The following is a 20,006-nucleotide window of genomic DNA, read 5'->3' as shown; positions in this document are numbered from 1 at the left end:
GCTTTAAGGCACGGGTACCTGTAGCTCCCTAATGGTAGTGTGAAAGAACAGCATCCCCCTCTGCTGTCTTTTCTGCAGTGGAGTGACAAATCGCTGGAGGTTAGAGATGAAGGACAAGGTCAAGGAAAAGGAGTCAGGGGGACCATCCTCTGTCCTTCCAAGTAGGACTCCCAATTTCTTCAAATACGAAAGATACACACGGAGAACCTGCAATACAGAGGATATCCTCAGTGGAACATACATGACCAAAATTAGTCACTCCATCCATCCATCCATCCATCCATCCATCCATCCATCCATCCATCCATTCATCTTGACCATATAAACTTCAGTCTTTCAAAATACTGCTGACCAGCCCCATCTCTAAAAGTCTCTTCTTGCTGCAACACCCTTACGTAACTGCTCATGTACAGTTGGCAAAGTGAAGAACAATGTATTAGCAAATCTCAGTGAAGAACAATGAATTCCCAAATGATTCTTCTTCTCACAACTCACAATTACTTAAAATACTAGAATAACTTTAGAGATGTAGGCCTGCTATTTCTGGAGTCAGAGGAGAGAAATTCAGTGATATAATGAGCCAGTATTTTAATGGACAGAAAATGTCAACTTCTTGTTTCTATCTTCATGAGGTTTCGGAGCAATGCTTATGATAGCTCAGGAGTTATTTTGAGGATTTTTCTGAAAGGCTCAGATAAATAACTCAGTTTTTATGAAGTTCAGAAATGACAAAGTTCATTTTGTTACAATGCCCCAAGGTCAAAGAACTTCCCCCAACGTATGTTCAAACACTTTAAAATAAGTTTTAAAATTCTAGCTATCCCTCCCTGCAGTACACAAATTTTGTTATAAAGCTTTATTTTTGACAAAAACATTTTTTAGAAAACATTCATTCAAGGCAAAAACTAAAAGGAAGCCCAGGTCCAGACTACTTAGCAAACAAAAATGAAAATGATAATTATAACATTTTAAACTAGAAGTTTTAAACCTGGCAGGTAAAATGGGTGACATTTTGCAATCTATCCTTTGGAAAAGCTGAGCTTCAAGAAGAATTCTTTCTTAAGGCATTTTCAGAGGTCACTGACCGTAACCCATGGAAACAGACCACTCTGAACCAGGAGGCAATTCAAGGAGATCCCTGCATCAAATAGCTATTTTTACCTTTCTTCAGCCTCTGATATGTTACCTCAAGATAATTTTTCTCTTTGAATTCACTCTCAAGCGGAATATCAAACTCAGGATGGTCAATCTGCAAAAAGGAGTAAAGAAAAAACAGACTATTTTCAGAAATGCAAATGTAAGGATATTTTGGTACATTCTGTATCATGGAATTTGAAATGCTATTAACCTGCTTTTAATTTTGGAAAATGTTTGCTCAGTTCTTCAGAGAAGGACACAGGCTTAACTTGAGCAAGCCTTGGTCTGGCTCTTTACTCACAGTGCTTCCTTGATAATGCTCTTTCTTCAGCACACTCACCTGAATAATATTGGTCTTGGGGTCAAAAGGAGTAGGTCCCACATGGACTCTAAAAAATGGAAAGGTGCTGTATCTGCTCATGAGAATCTGAAGAGTTTCATTAAAATCTTTTGTTTCCCCTACACCTGTGTTATGCCATCCACCAACCTAGAGAAAAACAGAAATGCTGCAAGTGAGAAAATCTGGTTGGATCCATGCTTACATTTTTTTTTTTCTTTTACACCTATAAGCTCAGTCATTCTGGTAACTGAGAAGCAACACAGCAAAAAGCACCAAGGGATACTTGTGAAATATTCTACATACCCTACTGGCTTTAAAATGACCTGACACTTTCCCTTAAGCAAAGCAATGAGCTGCAAAATGACAAAGGGAAAATTCATTGTAATTAGCAACAGAGTAAGGTGTGCAAGAAAAAATGCTGGATAAGCAGGAGACAGGAAATAGGTCTCATTTTTCTAAAGCTATCCAGAAGGACAAACAAGGATCAGTGATTACTGGTCCCACCTCCTTGCCAAGCAGATTCACAGGTGGGCCTGTAGTCACTATTCCTTTTTTTGCTGGAAGGGTCTGCATCCTCCTTTGACACAGGGCATAAATGCTCTTTGCTGGAAGGAAGATGTCCAGCCCTCCCTGGCATCAAGAGGAGTCTCCCAGAATGGAAAGAGAAGGATTTTCTCCTTTAAACAAGCTCTCCTGGAAGCCTTAACTACTGAATGATCACCTGGTTTTAGACACAAAAATTTCATCCATTTGCAAGATGCTCCCCAATCTGTGAGTCAGATCCTGTTGAACCAGACTTCTGAGATAAATGATCTCTCTCTATAGACTTGTTTTTTTACCATCTGTCAGTAATATATAAGGTTATGAGGAGAGATTCAGGCTCCTGATGTCAAAAAATCAGTTCTTGAAACAGCATTTAAAGCTAGAAGATTTATCACTAGGAAGTTGTGTTGTGAACCATGACTAGGGTCAGATTCTACAAAAGTTACATCATGTAGGACTATATGACCCCACCTGCCCACTTTCCTTCTCCCTGCAGGAATTCTCTTCCTGAGGGAGAGGACACAGCACATTCACCTGATTTAGGAGGTCCTTCAATGGCTGAGCTCCTTGGGATTCTATTTGTTCAGTATCCATGCAGGAACGATAAAATCGTATTGCTTTCTCCTTGGCTGAACCTCTTATCCCAAACTGTGGACTTTCTGAGGAAAAAAGTAGATTTAAAATTTAAAAAAAAAAAAAAAACAAAAAAAAAAAAAAAAAACTAAAAAAGAAGTTGGGACAGCAGTAGAGCACAGAAGAGTTTTAAGAAAATACTGCACTTTGATCCAGAACATTTTAACAAAAACATCCACATTTCCCACAGTGGCCCAAAGCAAGGGAGGTTCTAGTGCCATGACTCTTCCTGAGACCAAATATGTGAGTTTCTTTGCATAGAAACAGGAGCACAACAGGAAGTTAGTGCATATCTAGGCTTCAGTCCCCCATGGAGACAGGACACATCACCAGAGTGCACATTCAGACTAGCACAGCAGCAATGACCTACTTTGACAAGGCAACAGGAAAATGGTTTGAGTTGCTGTCAGAATTTAAAGTGTGACTTTCATCTGTCACACTTGGCAAGAGGAACTAAAATGTTTAAAATGCAGCTACTGTAACATGACATGCCAAAAAAATAAATCTGTACCTGTAATGATAGAAGAACGAAGAGAAGGGACTCAGTCCCTGTTAGGAATGATTGTCACTACTATTGTCAGATCTGACCGAGGCAGATGCCGAAGGTAACACACCAATCATCTGACCCTACCTAAAAGCCTTTTCAGGATCAACAGGTTTTCTTCCAACAACACATCAAATACATTTAGTGATTCTTCTCTGGTTCTGCTTGACTGTTTGCCTTCCCATCTGCCACAGGCATATTCGTAGAAGTTCTCACAGGGGTTTACAGTGTCATTCCTAGAATTCAGAAGTCTTGCCAACAGAGCAGGATCTGACTCAGCATCACAGGATCCTGAAGAGGAAGTAAATAAGAGAGAACTGAGAAGTGACAGTAGAGAGTGAGAACAACTCCAAACAAAAATCTTTTATGGGGCATTTACCCCAAAAGACTTATTTTTGGTACAAGCTCCTTTGCATGCAGTGTTGAATTCCTTGTAAGGTATTGCTGAATATGGAGGAAGTGAGTTCTCTCTTTCACATCCCAGGAAGATTGTCCTCTGTTTGTACTATCTAGGCAGCCACAGGTTGGATTATTCTGCCTTCTCAATATCTTTCCTCTGAATCAGCCAATTTTGGCCACATGATAAGAAGAAACTGATGGTGTCAATACATGATGCAAGAGAAGGACAGAGCACCAAGAAAGAAATGAGATAAGATTAAAACATGTGTTTTTCAAGCATGGGAAACATTTTTCAGCATGACATTTGTCAAAGAGGACAAGAATATTTCTAGAATATCTTGCTTTGATCTATAATTTTCTTTTTCTAAACTGATTCAAATTGCTGGGTATACATTGTCATTTTAGTCCAGTATCTTACATCAACATCAGATCAGATCAATTATTTACTGAAATAATCCACCTGCAAATCAAGGTAAGACTTCCCATACTGTGGTTTCAAAGTTGACATGGGAGAAGGTAGGCAGAGTAGAAATGGACTAGACCTAAACAGATTTTCCTTGGTCTCTGCAGTCTCTAACATACAACATAAACTAAAGAAAAAAGCTAGGTAAAGATTCAACAGTGCTTATTTTGGGGCAGGGAATGTCTGTATCCACCAATATAAATGTACCTTCTGTACTGAGTTTTCTATATGCTGAGATATTCACATGGACCATTCTGCAGATAGTTCTTTAGCAAATTTGGAAGGCAAATTAATGTTTGTAGTCTATACTCACAGCTTCTCCATTAGCAAGAAACTCTTGACTTTTGCTTTTACTCTATGACTGCACTGATTTGTGCTAGAAAACCAGGACTAGACTTGTCAGATATAGAAAGGCAAATGAGGTGCTCCAAGTCTCAGATCTAGCTCAGTTTCTTGACTACAGATAGAGCAGAATACACTGATGAGGTGCAAGACAATATAATACATTTCTGCCTCAAAACTGGGCTCAGGCATATTAAATATCAGGCAGAGAAGGACAGATGTGGAGGATCTCTCCCCACTGTGACTTAAGGAAGAGGTAAAAAAATGTACCTTTTTGACAAAAAGTATTATGATTCCTGGAAAGTCTGAAAGTCTGGTTCTTAATACTGATGTTAAGCTTAAAACACAGTGGAGGCAGGTAAGAGAGAAAGGGATCTTAAAAATGGGGTGGATGAGGAAGAATGGAAAAGGATATCTTATATTATACCTAGAGCACAAGTCATCACGAGGTAGGTGATAAGCAATGTAAAACCAAGGAGAATACTGAGAAGAAGTGCACATAGAAGTAGGCTTTTCCCCTGAAGGCATCGTTCTTTCTTTGCACCTGTTCTCAGCTCCTGGTCACAGGTCTGAAGAGACAGAAAAAAATCAAGAAAGAAAAATTCATATTAAGGTTAGCACTAATAACATACTCCATCTCCCACCTAACCTAATAGAAAATCGTTCACAGGACTAGTGCTAAAACACCAATAGTCATCCAAGTCATCTACATGACTGTATTCCCATGGGCTTTCTCATTTTCTTAATTCCTCTGTTTTTTCAAGCAATAACTGTTGCACAGTGTTATGAATTACTCATTGAAAATCCAGCTTGCTATGAGAAGATTTGTCCCTCCATGGTTTATTCTGGTTTATGGAACCACCTTGCATATACCCCCTGAAGATATCAAAGCATTTTTGAGTCTATAAAGCTAATAATAGGATGTCTAGGACTGGTGGTTCTTTATTCTGCCAGAGTCTGGCAATCTGAGCACTAGTTTCAGATCTCTCCTCAAGAAATAAAGTGCATCCAAAGCCCTCTAGTCCAATTCAAGTGAGAGAAAATATTTGTTCTATTCTACAAACTGGAGTAAGCTGTAAATCACTGAGAAAATCTTATATAGAGACAGGATTTATGTCATTTAAATTTAGTTTTTTTCATAATCTAGGTGTGTATTTTCAGTCCATGGAACAGGCTAAGGACCTAATGAATACACCTTTTGTTTTAGGTATCTGTTTTAGGATGAACTGAAGCATTCTCCAGAGTTATTTTTCCTTTTCTCTGTTGGCTGCAAAGGAAGCCAGATGACTATCTTAAGATACACCCCTAACATCTACCTGGATACAGTTAGATAATATGACATTTCCTCTCCTTCTGCATACTTTGATGTACATAAGACTGGAGAACAACAGTTTATGAAAGAACAGACACAGGAATGCATGTTGGTGATATATAATGAAAGGGAAAGAATTGAAAAAAAAAGAAAAGTGAAATGACTGAATAGGAGTATACAGTGAGAAAAGGGAGGCAGAAGAGGGAAAAAAGCCAGAAGATAATGTTAAACCTCAGCTGTAGCAAACAAGGAGAAAAATCTCACAACTGTGAAAGCTGATGGAAGTGTTGTTGAGAGAGTCCTACATGTCACTGTCAGGGCCTGGCCTGACCTGTACTGTCCCCACAGGTTCAAGTTTAGCTCCCTGTTCTATCTTGATTCTTTGATAAGAGAAATCTGAGAAAACTTGTCAGGCCTTAGAGCTCTTTGAGGAAAGGCAAGGAGCAACCTTAGTGCACATGCCCACTTCTTCACTTGGCTGTCTGCACTCTCCTGTGCTGTCTCCATCAGAACTTTGCTGCAATGGCAGCCATGCCTTTCTCTGGACAGGCATCCCATCGATCTGGATCCTGACCATCACCTACAGCCTTGATTCTGCAGGTTTGCCCTCTGAACTGCCTCCTCACAAGGGACTTGCCTGGAAATCTACACTCTTGGTTGTCCCTGGGCATTGTCACCAGGCCTACCTTACACCCTTCATGCTGGGGGGAGCACACCTTGCTTTTTAAGTCATTGCTTCTTGCCTGTTGTGTCATGACTCTCAGGTTTCAGATTGTCATCTCTCTTCTGCCTTGGCTACTCCCTTACATGCAGCAGCTAAACTGGTATCTATGTTCTTTGCCACAAAACCAGGAAACATGGATCTTGACAAAAATCACAAGAAATGGAGCAAAATCTTACAGGAATTAAGTATGTCACAGTACATGCCCCATCACCTAAGGGAGCATTAAGGAAATTAATGAGTCTGCTCTTAATCATCTGGACTAACATACTATGTACAACTTCTGCACAAAAACATTAATAGAAGGGAAAACAAAAATAAACAATAGAAAAACAGACCTCATAATTTTATAATCTTTCAAACGTGAATTTTATGCAATCTCGAATAAAAGCCTCTCAAAGGCTTTCTTGACTCCTGGAAATTACTAACAAAAGTTGAGTGCCTAATGCTTTTCTCCTTTAAAATCCTATTCTCCTGACTTTTTCAGGAAGGATACAGAATAACCAAATGGAGAGCAAGTATGTACAAATGACATTAGAAGATGCTAGATACAGAACATCATCATACTGGCAAAGTACAATGTACAAACTACAAAGCAGGAACTCCAAATTCCTAAGTCCCCATAGCAAAACACTTGTTTTACTCCTAGAGTAAGAGAGAAAGTGTCCCAATAGTATGGCAGGGGACTGGGTGAAAGAAAACTAGCTTAGCTGATAAAGGAAATCAAAAAACTATTCTTTGACATGCAAGCCTTCTTCTCTGACCATTTAGGAAAGAGTGAATGATTTACATTCACAATTCTCCTGACTTCTCTGATGCAATAAACTTCTTGTTTTTCACATGGAAAATCTGGCCTTCTCCTACCATGAAATAATAACAATTTTGCAATTATTTGGTTTCACGTCATCAGAAGACATCTGTTTCTCCCTTTTGACTCATAAATGGCATGACTGTGGAGATACTAACAAGAAACTGGCATTTCAAGATTGTTGGTGCAATTTCTTATGAATTGTTGGTTAACAGTCAGTCTATTTCAGGCCTATGCATGATGTTTAGTTTGAAATGCAAAATGCATCAAATAACAGATTTTTAAAAATCTCTAAGAGAAAGAGCACTGCCCCCCTCAAATCTCCATTGTGAAACAACTAGAGAAGTACTTGGCTGAGAGCAGCATGCCCAAATAATAACAGCACAAAAGAAATGTCAGGGAAGTGGGAACTGGTTGTGGACCTCTACATAGAAACTGGACTATGGTCTGTGAATCATATTATGTGAACCATAAGCATAAAAATTGTTCTTGAAACACTTCATCTTCCATAATAAATACCTTTCTAACCTTGCCTCTGTAAATGGGGTGGGGTTTGAGAGAAATTGTGGACCTACATAGACAGAGAAAAAAGAAGAGGGCAGTCATATTTAGTTCTCCTTTATGTCTTTTTCATGACAACAGCTGACAAATACTGCTTTTTCAGTGCTCTTACACAGACACTGACCAGAGCAAAATCCCTGTCAGATTCTTGATCTAGAATGAATTTCACTTTTATGTCACAATGGATTAAGTGGTTCACAGGCACTAAAATAGAGACCTCTTCCTAAGCCAGCTATTCTTGGCCAAGGCAGAGGTGTGGATGTAACTAGATGGATCCCGAGATGGTATACAACACTCCCAGGGCACAGGATACAGGAACATTACATAGCTTACAGGAAGCAGCAGCACTTTATTGTATGTTTTGAGACCGGGCTGCTTCATCCAGCATGCTCCAAATAAAGATACAAGTGAATGGTTTGAACAAGCCAGCGGAAAAGGATAAAAAGATTCAACCTCTGACAGGGTTTTTCCTTATAGGCCTCACTTATGAGTGAGAAGAATAATCAGTATTAGCATAAAGATGAATGCAATTTCCATTACAGTTTCAGTTCTTTCATGGTTTTTAAGCATGTGCAAATGCTCAAATTTAAATGGCTTCACTATAGCTAAGTGAGAACAAATGGCTGTAAAATCATTAAAAGATGAATTCTAATAGCTGTAAATTATAAAAATTTATGACTTTAAATTAATGTACTAGGTGTATCATCTAACTCAAACACAAGCATGACTTGGGACAGCTTAAGTACTGTTATCACTAAATCAAAAACTGTTTGATACAACTCAATCAGCCAAAGAATTTGATTTTGCTTGAGCATCTCCTTCTTTCTGTTTGTGAGCTATTCCTGAATTCTGAGGGAGGTTGAAGACACTAACTAATTCTTTCTCACCTTGCATTTTCAGAGTTTTTAATGACATTACAAGAAAAGAAGCATCTAGCTTTCATGAAAATAAAATAAATTTTAAAAAATAGATCAAAGGGAGAGAGAGCTGAACTTATTTTTCATAATTATTTACCAGATAATGTTAGCAGTATTGTTTTTCAGCCAGTAATTATTCATGAATTATTGACTTTGGCTGTTACCCAAATCATGTTTACCACATTACTCACATGGATGGCATATTTTCAGACTAATACCCCAATATCACAAAAACCTTATTTTTCTTAAGTTTATCTTTTGCCAGCAAATTATTTAAGCACATTATTATGGTTTGATCTTCATCACACAGAAATTTGGGAATATACAAAACAAACATTTCTGCAAATTCTTCAACTATAAAAATGCAGATAAGATAAATATAAGTGACTGCATTACAGCCACAGTCACACTGAACAGATCTCAATGTAAAAACACACACACATTACAGTGTTTGTATTATTTAGTAACATAAAACACTTCACTTATCTCTGTTGCCCTTGAATGTTTTGTACTTTTTTAGCAACCTTGAGCTAACAGTTCAGTTCAGTGCAATTTGTCTGTAAATATGCAATTAAGACTTTGCTAGATATTTATATAAGACATCAAAGCAGAAAAAGGACACCACGCTACATGGGAAGCAATTAGGCTCACCATGTCACATTCCAGAAAACTATGCCTTGCTTATCCACAACTATTTGTGGGGGGAAAATTATACATTTCAGTGTAAGTACTTTCTTATTATACCTTGCTGAAAAAAATGGAGATAGAATAAAAGATGTCATTATTATTTTTATTTACTGTTGTTGTTGTTATCATTATTACTACTACTAATAGTTTTACTATTATTATTATTACTCGTTGGTCAGTGCTTCAAACAGTTCTCAGAATGGCCATTAGGGTGACTAACAGGAAGGGCAAGAACCCCTAAATCATCACACCATATTCCAAATCATTAATTCTGAGACCCGGACAAGACCCTTCTAGATACAAACTGTCAAAAACTCAACTACCTCAGTCCCCCAAGGCAATAAGCAGTGTAGCTATGAAAGGGTAAGGAAAAGAAAGGTGTGCAACGAAGGTCCCTCAGCAGATTGCAAGACAGACCCATTTCCTTACCTGTGGAACAGTGCTCATGCTTGTCACTGAGCAGTCTTTGCTCCTGCGGCTACCACGGTTGTGAACTCTGTTTACTTGGCTGCTATCAGTCTCCTGTGCCCATGCACTCTGCTGAGTTTGGAGACAATCTCTTCTCTCCAGCTTGGCTGTTTGCTGTGGGGAGGAGAAGTGAGAGGAAAAGCTCAGAGACAAACACCCTTAGAGAAAATGGGAGGGAGGGAAATGATGTTTCTGCAACTCTCCACCCACCTTCTTAACACCTCTATTTCTTATGAAAGGATATTCTTTTTCCCCTTCTGAGTGTCTGTGACCCACCTGCCTTTCTGTCTCTTGGAGCTCCACTGAAATCTTTTTGAAGAGGAGTATGTGATTCTCTATCTCCTCCACACTCTTCTGAGCTATTTGCTGTTTCTTTTCTCTCCAGCAGCCTCACTATCCTGCCCACCCAACAAGCCTGTTTTGGTCTGATATTCTCCCTGCCACTAGCCTGTTTCAACCTGCGGCTGCCCTGGGGCCCGCAGGCTTCTGCCTATTGCTAGATAGTGTGGGCTAGGGATCCTAGTGCTCCTCCTCCCACGAGGAAAGGCCAAGGTGCTGACTTGCTCTTGCCCTCTCATCTCCACCTTAGTGTCCACTCAAGGGGTGAACACATCTGACTTTTTCCCATTAGGAGGTATAGAAAAAAAAAAAATCATTAATTGCTGATTCTATTTACAGTTGTTCTTGGAAAATGGCCAGCCTGTGTGTCTTTGCTTTTTTAAGGAGGAACATTGGGAATATTTGGGACTGGGAACCCACATTATTTCTCTGAGACATGAAAAACTGAGTAGGAGAGCAAGACATTGAGACTTGAGACCTTCTCAATTGGCGGCTGTGAGGTGAGAGAGGTAGTGGGGACCATCTTGGTGTCAGCTTCCAAAGTGCTTGAAACAAGCAAAATACCAGGACAGCACTGTTTGCCTCCCCAGGCTGCAAGTCTCTGAGGAGAATTTGATATCTTGGTTCACTAGTCTGAAAATACTTTGATATCTGTTCAGTTGTTCAGAGCTCCTATCAACCTGATTTTTCCCTATTTCTGTAGTGCTTGCATAATTTAACACTTTACTATCGTAACAGATTTCTTATGTGGCTGCAACCAGTTACTTACTCCCAGTTCTTTTTAGCATTCAGGTTACTGGTAGCTATATATTTCTGTATTTAACAACCAGCTCTAAATACAGTAAGAAAGTCCTAGCATACTGACAAAAAGATCCCTACTGATCTTTCCTTGCAGTGTGTCACTTCACTTTAACATCAGAATCCATTTTGCAAATACTTCTCTCATAAATTGATTGATATTTGATTTAATGAAAGCAACGAAACAAAAGTTTTTTGTTAGCCACAATTGAGATCTCACAGTGAAGAGATCTTTGTATACTATTTGGACAAATTTGTTCATTACAATATTCAGTTTATTTATCTGTCTTAACTGTATCTGAACTCTTCCACCTTCATTACAGCATCTAACAGCTGCCAAGCTTTATGTAATGAAGTAAATTTTATTTCTCTTTTCTCCATGAACACTATCTAAGTTTTAAAAATTACCTGGGTAAGGAATTTATTGACTTTTTTGATTATAAAATGGTTATGATGATTTTGAATCCAATGTAAAAAAATTAAAGCAAGTAATAAAACCTTGGCTGAAGTATTCACTTTTAAAATGACACTTGAGAAGACAAAAGAGGCCTTTGGTCAATATGCTGGGAGAATATGATTGGCGTTAACCTGGTTTCGTGTACCAGTATCTATTAAACAGGTATTCTCATTTCCTCTTGATAGAATGAAATTTTACCACTTAATTATTGCCACAACAGATGGATTGTCCCACACACACTACCTAGAAAATATTTGAATGTGTATGTATAGGCAATTTTTACCAGACTTGCTAGCTAATAAGGACACATCCTGAAAAGTCAATGGATCACAACTTCATTTCAAGAGTGCGTGGGATGTTTCAGGAAAGGCAACCTGAGAAGCCTTCTCTTTCTCACTGAAGAGCACAACTCATTGAATTAGAACCTGTTTCAAGGGTGCTGTGATGCTGAGAAAGCTGCCTTGAAAGATCTAGTGTGGTGGTGATATTTCTTCTCGGAAGGCATGACATGCCATAGTAACATCATGTATTGGATCTAATAGACGTTATTGTTGGATTCTCAATACTGTTCTGGAAAAGTATGCTCCTGAGTAGTATTCTGCTGCAATGGACATAGGGTTTTGAGTTTGTTCAGTAATTCAGTAGCAAAGCTGAGCTGTTACGGAGAGAATTAAGTTGTTAAAACTTTTATTTATTCCAAAATTTGTGTATCTCATTGGAAAAATGTGGATTTATTTCACATAGATGCTCCCTCTGTGACTATGGGCTGAGATATCCAGGTATAAGACATATTTTATCTGAAATTATGTGATCCACACTTCAGAAAAATCTGTTTGGCTGTGGTTATTAGCTGTTGCAAAATAATTCAGACACTGTATTTATGTATATTTTCAAGCAGAGTTTCTTACATCTGTCAAGGTAAGAATAGAGCATATTTGCATTTGGTAGCAATAAGGCAGTGAAGCATGTCTTACATTTTCCACATCACAAATTGGGTATGGAAATTTCTTTCAGATTATGTGGCACAGGACAGCAGCACTTTCTATCTGAAAGTGACAGTCTGTATATATATTTAAGCCTTGAAAAATCTATACCTTGGAGAGGATTGCATGATGCCATTGTAAATATTCTGATGGGGTTTTGAATATATAACTTGTAGAGCTTTGGGCAGCTTCAGAGCTGAATGCATGAAGCATTCCCATATACATGAAAATGGTGCTGTTGTTTTTCCTGCTAGCATGTAGGTTTCTTTGAAGACACTTTTAGCACTTACAGAAAGCAAAGACAAAAAATTTCCCTGTAAATTTTTTCTAATTTCAGAAGCAGGAAGAGGGGCTTGGGGGAGGGAGGGAGGGCAGGGAGGGAGAAGACGTCACAAGTAATCCTTATCAACTCATTCCCTTCTTATCTTTAAGGCACATATGACAGCTCTGCTCCCTTGAGTCCACAAATTAGTAAGAGAACCTCTGGCTTTTTTCTCTGTGACAGACACTTTCCTCTATACAGTGCATTATCCTCTTCCAAATCTAACAATGATCAGCAAACTGAAAAAAAATATAATGTTCAGCATGCCTTCCAGCTGTTACACATAAAACTGGTTAACAGCAATTATCTTTTAGATACCTTATAGAATTAAATAAACATATGATTCAAAGAAATATGGATGTATTAAGTGTGTTGGTGTGCATTTGACAGATGTTGTTTCAAGTATTTCTTATGGTAATTTAAAATGGTTAGTATTTAAAATGGTTTGGAATCAAAAGCAGATTTCAGCAAATTATTTTTCTAATATATGTCCTGAAGTGAAATTTAATTGGGACTTTAATCTTCTACATCATGTGAATAGTAAATTTCACTACAACAGTTTGGTAGACTGAAGTTTTGCTTCATGGATTGATATTCCATCTTCAACCTTTCAAAATATGTATGTATTACAGACTGCATGAAAGTTTGCTCTTTTAAAAAGAGCATTAGAAAAACATGGTGAGGCAATATTAATGACGCTGGCCATCTTGAAAACTCCTGTGAAAAGGCTATCACTTACAAAGAGACTGCACTTAGGTTTAAAAAAAACTCGTTTAACTCAATCCCTTGTACCTCAAATGGTCCTTGGTGGTACTACTACTGAGCAATGTGACTTAAGGATTAAAACAACATGAAAGAAAATCTCCTTGATATGAAAGACTGTCAGCTAAAGGTTAGTAATAATTTTAGTAACCATCAAAAGCACAAATTTGGTCTGATGACATCAGAACACTATAGCACTTGTTCCTTCACTAAAGAAGTTCAGAAACTGACAGCCTGAGAGCCGTAATATTCCATTGTAGATTGGAGGACTGATGACAGGAAAAATTAATTAAATTTAAACAGCTCATAATTGGAGTTGTCTGTCAGGGATCCAGCAGAGTGTTCCCACTGCCCTGCAGGTGACAGATCCCTTCTGGGGCAAAAGTGCTCTCAGACACTCTCAAGTCACATACACAGATGGCAACTTTTCACCCTTTTATTCACCAGAAACTTGCTCTCTCATCTAGCATCAGTCTACCAGTACACAAACTCAAAGACTCATAGAATGTAGTTAGAAAGGACCTTTTAAAAATCATCCAGTTCAACCAAGCCACCATGGTCAGGCTGCTTGATCTCTGTCCAGGCCTTGAATACTTCTAGTGAGGGGGCGTTCACCACTTCCCTGGGCAACCCATCCTTCTAGCTTTCTGCGACATCTTTATGCAGAAAAAAAGGGCAGAAAAGTAATTGATGCTTCTAACCACAGCCACCTGTTCATACACATTAGGTTCAGAGGAGGAAGGAACAAGAGGAGAAACGTAAATTTGTAAGCCCAGATTAGCTCAATCTGTAGCAATTCAGTTACCTGGATGAATTTGTTAAAGACAATGGGGAAAAAAGAGGAATAGTCTGACCTCTGTGAGTCCTTCAAATTGAAGATTCATCAGTCAACCCATAAGGAAGATTATACTCAAACCTGGGATCCAAGTGGATAGAATGGATATGTGAACTGGGACGTAGACAGGAAGGGTATCCTTGATGACAGGAAAGAAAAGGAGTTGGTTTCAGGCACTAGGAAAGGACAGTCTGAGAATTAAGGGTAAGAGGGTAAAGAAGATCAGGCAAGAAAGACAGGAGAAGCAGTGAAAATAAGAATGGCAAAAACCACTAAAGTTGAAACTAAAAAAACACCTTGTTTTCCCCTGTCCTACATGAATGTACATGAGTTTCCCTGGTCATAACCCTATCATACATGAATGTCTTCTATTATTTTCTGTGTTACTTTAATATATCATTTGTTGCCTCATTGGGCACAAACTCTAAGAATAAATAGCATAATTAGAATATCACCTCAGGCTATTATTAAAATTTTGTAGGTTTTTTTTGTAGCTACTGTACTAGTGAGAACTTGATTTTTTTTTTTTCTCTGCAACAGGGTGAGGACTGATATTTAAAAAAGATTTTTGCGGTTGTATATCTCTTTATGCATTCAGATATTCACTGTGAAACCATTCCAAAACACCCACGAGGCATAGTATTCCATGCAGAAAATCAAGTCCTAGCCTCTGAAGCATTTATTTAACATCAAGGAGAGCAAGAAAGAATATTAGCCTAATCCCTGAATAAGCAGCCACACAGCCTTCTACTGAGGAGGCATGTTAAGGCAAATTAAATATCAGAGTCCACCAGATGCCAGAGGGCTTCTCTTACAATTGAGTGTGTATCAGCTCTGTTCTTGCTTCTTCACAATGCACCACCTTCCAAAATACATCCTAGAAAACCATTTTCTGTGGCTCTCGAAAGTGCTTGCTATCTGCTTTGTTTTTACAGTTGTTTACAGGCTGATTTAAATGGATATTCCTGTAAAAGTCCATTCTGATTCTGAAAAATGACCATAACAAAAATACCCTTTCATATGCAACATAATCAAAAGTGGTGAATTTCATAACATAAAAGCTATGTCCTGTGCTTTACTGTATTAGCCCTACAGATATAATTCAGATGAAAAACAACCTTGTGTGAGATGTGGAGTTGTACCTACTTATGGAAAACTCAGACTAATTGCTATGCTTGGTTGACAGCAAAATAAAACAAAGCCTTATAACCCAAATTATGTGTGCCAATGTGTGAGGTGAAAACAGCCTTGAATTTCAGAGATTATGGGTCTATCAAGCAGAATTACTTATATTTCACATGTAGATAACATACTTCTGCTGCAAAATCACTTGAATCATGGATGTTACAATGCAATAACCACTTGACCACAACTCAGATTTATGTCTCCAAATGTGTATTTTAATTGTAATGCTGCAACAAGAAACTATATGGAAGCATATACAGCTAAACTCAAAATTATATGAACTTCATGGCCATTCAAAATACTTTGGAAGGTATAAGCATTGGTATTGTTTTTAAGTATTTTTTGTTGAAGTACATCCTTAATATCTATCATTAGTTACATCTGTGAACCAGAGAGTGAAGTGTCATCAGTCACAAAAATTCTTTTTGGTTCAGCCCCCAAATCTGCTATCCTCATTTGTGGTTTAGATCCAACTTAGATACTAAAGCTCTTCATATACTTTGCAATATCACAAAGTCATGCTTGTGAAATAAAAATATTAAAAAAAGAAGTTACCTCATCCTTCTGAGCAGAACCCTCAAGTTCTGTCTTCCATATTTCCAACACAATTTCATTTGATGTCTCCTCTTCTTAGCATTTTCTTCCTTCTCAGAGTATCTCCAGATCTCCAGTTACTGCACTGTGTTTCTAAAGTTAAGACTTAATCTTATAATTCTGGAGATTTCAAGTTCCATTTGTATCTTTGATTCTGTTGTAATATGTGGTTTTGAGTAATCAGGAAACTTGCCAGTGCATCTGTAAAGAGGAATTGTTTGCATCTGGCCAGCAATGTGGCGTATTTTGAATTGAACTAAATAATTTCCTGTGTCACTATGAGGTATTATTAAGTACCAAACACTTTGGTCCACCAAACAGCCAAATTAATTGAGAAAGATTTTCTCCCAGACTGATGAAATGGAAAGAGGTGAACTTTTAGTAGATTTCTATATAGTTCAATGAATAAGCTTTGCTTTCATTCACTTCTCCAAAGCAGGATCAGCTTTCCCTGTGACACTGCAGAAGCTTCTTGTTCAAACCCTTTTTAAAAGTTTGCAATTAAAATATGCATCATTTTTTTTAAGTTTTGACACTAATTGTAAAAAGGATGTCACTTTGTAATTATGAAACCAGCCACTCCTTGCCCTGTCCACAATGAACTTTAAGAAAAGTTTATTCCTTTATCTTCAGAGTTACTTTTTCATGTTTGTTAGTCCTTTTGCAGATGTCTTCTTTCAAAACTAAAAAAGGCTTTCGCTTCCAATTTTTATAGTTCTGCAATGCAACTTTATAAGAGCTACATACAAGAGTACAATGCCTTAATTTATACAACAAACAAAAATTTTTGGTTACATCTCTCAGCATGGCATTTATTTTTATTACAGCTTTCTTCAGAAATTTATATATGCATGTGTTTATTCATATCTGTAGGCATTTGTGCCTGTTTTATCAGCCTGCATCTCCAGCTTGCCAAAATGATTTTGAATTGTGAATCTGTCTTCCAGAACTTTGTTGTCAGCCTAAGTCTAGTGTTATGTGCAAATTCAGTAGTGCCCAGTCACCAGAAAAATAGAATTCCCCCCAAATACTGGATGCAATATTCCAGATATCACCTTAAGAAGTGTTGAGGAAGATAATCACTTTCCTTAATCTGTTTTTTTACCAGGCTGTGCTCCTGGTAAACCAGATTAGAATGCTGTACAGTGTATACTTATTCTCTAAACATTTACTGAACTTATGTACTTAGCTACCCATCTACTGTGGCAGTTAATTCTGATTTCTTTGTCAAGCTCTTGGAATCTACTTGTGTTGAATACTGCTGATACAATTAATTTTACCAACAGATGATAAAAAGGTGGGACTGGGATGGACTCATTGATAAAGTTGCCAGGTACTGCTATGGTGAATATGGTTAGGGGCTCTGCACTGCTTTTGGGGTTTTGGCTGCTGAGTTTCAGAGCCAACTTCCACAGCACAGCTGGCTGACCTTAAAACAATTGCTGGGAGATGCCTCAGCAGGGCTCAGCCCCCTCTCGTTTCAGGAGCTGCTTCTAAGATGGGTGTTAACCCTTACTCTCTCCTTGAGCTGTGCTGTAGCTTTGCTGGAGTCTTTCCACCTGCCTAGCTGACATGGATACTGATCCTGGTCTACAAACTGGAATTACTGTCATATCACTGTGGACACATCTGGTATGAGTGGACTGCTGGCTGACCCATCACAGAGCTTCTTTGCTTTCCTTGTCCACAGGAGGTGGGACTGCATGCTTGACAGTCCTGTCCTTGTCTGCTCTTGTGGTGATGCTGCCTTTTTGGATCTCTTTTCCTTATGGAACAGCTCCTCCTGCTGCTCCTTGACATGGCCATTTTAATCTATGCTTCAGCCATAATTCTCCCTGTGGACTCACACGATGTTGAGCAGCTTTTGAAATAGCTGACTACTAGGCTTCTGGAGTCACCTTTCTATAAACTGTGTATGGGGATATATATGTACTTTGCTAGTTGACTCCATGAGAATGGGATGTTCAGGTTCAGCTAGCACCCATCTGATCTCTGATGTTGATTTTGACTCATGGGTAGACCTTTGTCTCTATCTGTGTCATGCATTCAGACTGAGTGCCTGACAATCAGCATCAAGGGAGTAAGGCTGCAAAACACAATGGAGCACCCTCTTCTCAAGTGTTGGTGACCTGAATGTGATATGGTGACAGTGACAGGCATGATATCACTACATAGAATCTTAAGCTGATCCTTTTCAGGTCAAAATATGTCACTTCCTGCTGTTTCACCGAAGTGCACAGCACAATATGATCCCAGGAATTGGATGGTCATTTTTGCAGGGTGAAGGAATTATCTACCCATCAGCAGCTTTGTTTGACCCTTCCTGGAGAAAAAGATTGCTCCAGTACTTTCTAGATAATTCCTGAACATGAGCATAATTGAGAATATAGGAGCAGAATCAAATCCAGCAGCTGAAATGGCAGCAGTGTCACTCAGATTGTCAGCCCATTCCCAGACAGGGTAGGCTTGGCTTGGCTTTTGAGGGCTGCAGTGAGTAGAAGTACATGAGTCATCCCGGGTCTCTTAGCCATGGAAACAAAGGTCATTCCCTGGTGTGGGTTCCCAGGATAATATAAAGTTGCATTAAACAACTGCAAGTTCTGTAGTTTGTTGCATAAGGGATGAATTGCAATTTAGTAATAACACTAAACTTAGAATTATTTCTGTAAACAGTTTGTTGATTTAAACTGTGTCTGATTTTCTAATTGTACAACATTAGGAGAGTACTGTAGTATGTTAATAACTATAAACAGACATTGTTCCATTGTTCCATAATTTCATTAAATGTCTAACATATCCTATTGAAGCATCTCCAGCAGAGATGGTATTTATGCTATTTGTTCATATCTATACTTGCTATTTTGCTTAATTAGATTCTGTCATGTATGGGCTGTATTGCTACAAGTGGATGAATCCATTATCCTGATGATGTGTGGATGCTACAGATCTGTTTTCTTGAAGTCAAGCTAGGGAGTAAGGCTGAGCAAATACTCCTTGGGCAGGTATCCCTGCCTGTGGTGGGGAGGTTGGAACTAGATGATATGTAAGGTCCCTTCCAATCCAACCATTCTATGACTGTATCATCCTGTGGTCTCTAGAAACACACACAAGCACATATAGTCAGACTATTCAAGCACACAGTTGGCCATGCAGATCACATGGACAGGAAGCACTTGATAATTTTACTTTGAGAATGCTTTGAAAATTTAGTTAATGTCACTATGAAGTCATCAGAATTAGCAAGATATTTAAAACATAAGCATCTAGAGCACAAAGACAAACCTCTACAATTTTTTCAGCCATGTTTTAAGCCATGTGACATTCAATTCAGTACTTTAAAAAATTTCACCAAACTTAATGACAAGTGTGTAGACAAGCCTCCTTTGAGGTTTCTTCTTTCACAGCAAAACAAAAAATGTCACATAGCACCAGAGAACACTTATTCTTCCTGCCATAAAAAGTAAAAATGGCTGGGATAATACACACAAAGCAATAGAGCAGCAAACTAAAATGGATTCTGTTGTCAGCAAACACTGTTAGAAGACACAGGAAATACTACTTAAAGTTTGAAGAGACAAGTATCTGCACAAATTACATAGTGGAAGAGGATTCCTGAATGGGTGGATGAAACTACAAATGTTTCTAAAATGTCTCAGATTAAGGTATTTGACAAATTCTGTTTCAATGGTGAAATAAATTAAGAGCTACCTTCTATAAGCCACTGGAGGGAAGATTTACCACAGAAGCTGTATTCTCAACAGTAAATTATTTCTTTAATAAAAATGTTTTCTGGAAAATCTGTGCAAGTGTAAAGGCCAGTGGAACATCTGCTTTGACTCACATAAAAGAAGGATTG

General features: G+C 38.3%; 1 protein-coding gene across 1 annotated transcript in view; it reads right to left on the bottom strand.

Annotated features, from left to right (window-relative positions):
* The window catches only part of KEL (Kell metallo-endopeptidase (Kell blood group)), a 22,227-nt gene extending 11,873 nt beyond the window's left edge, over positions 1–10,354 (bottom strand). Inside the window, exons 1-8 of the mRNA XM_077781267.1 lie at positions 10,152–10,354; positions 9,837–9,989; positions 4,829–4,970; positions 3,285–3,488; positions 2,555–2,679; positions 1,478–1,624; positions 1,187–1,249; positions 19–207 (exon numbers count right to left, since the gene is read on the bottom strand). Of these exons, the coding sequence (XP_077637393.1) occupies positions 19–207; positions 1,187–1,249; positions 1,478–1,624; positions 2,555–2,679; positions 3,285–3,488; positions 4,829–4,970; positions 9,837–9,854 (888 nt within the window). The 5' untranslated portion in view covers positions 9,855–9,989; positions 10,152–10,354. The remainder of the gene's footprint in view (positions 1–18; positions 208–1,186; positions 1,250–1,477; positions 1,625–2,554; positions 2,680–3,284; positions 3,489–4,828; positions 4,971–9,836; positions 9,990–10,151) is intronic.
* Between the last annotated feature and the right edge of the window lie 9,652 nt (positions 10,355–20,006).

Source organism: Lonchura striata, chromosome 2 (assembly GCF_046129695.1).
Source record: "Lonchura striata isolate bLonStr1 chromosome 2, bLonStr1.mat, whole genome shotgun sequence".
NCBI lineage: Eukaryota > Metazoa > Chordata > Aves > Passeriformes > Estrildidae > Lonchura > Lonchura striata.
Note: the sequence above shows the minus strand (reverse complement) of the source record. Positions and strands in the feature narration are given on the sequence as shown.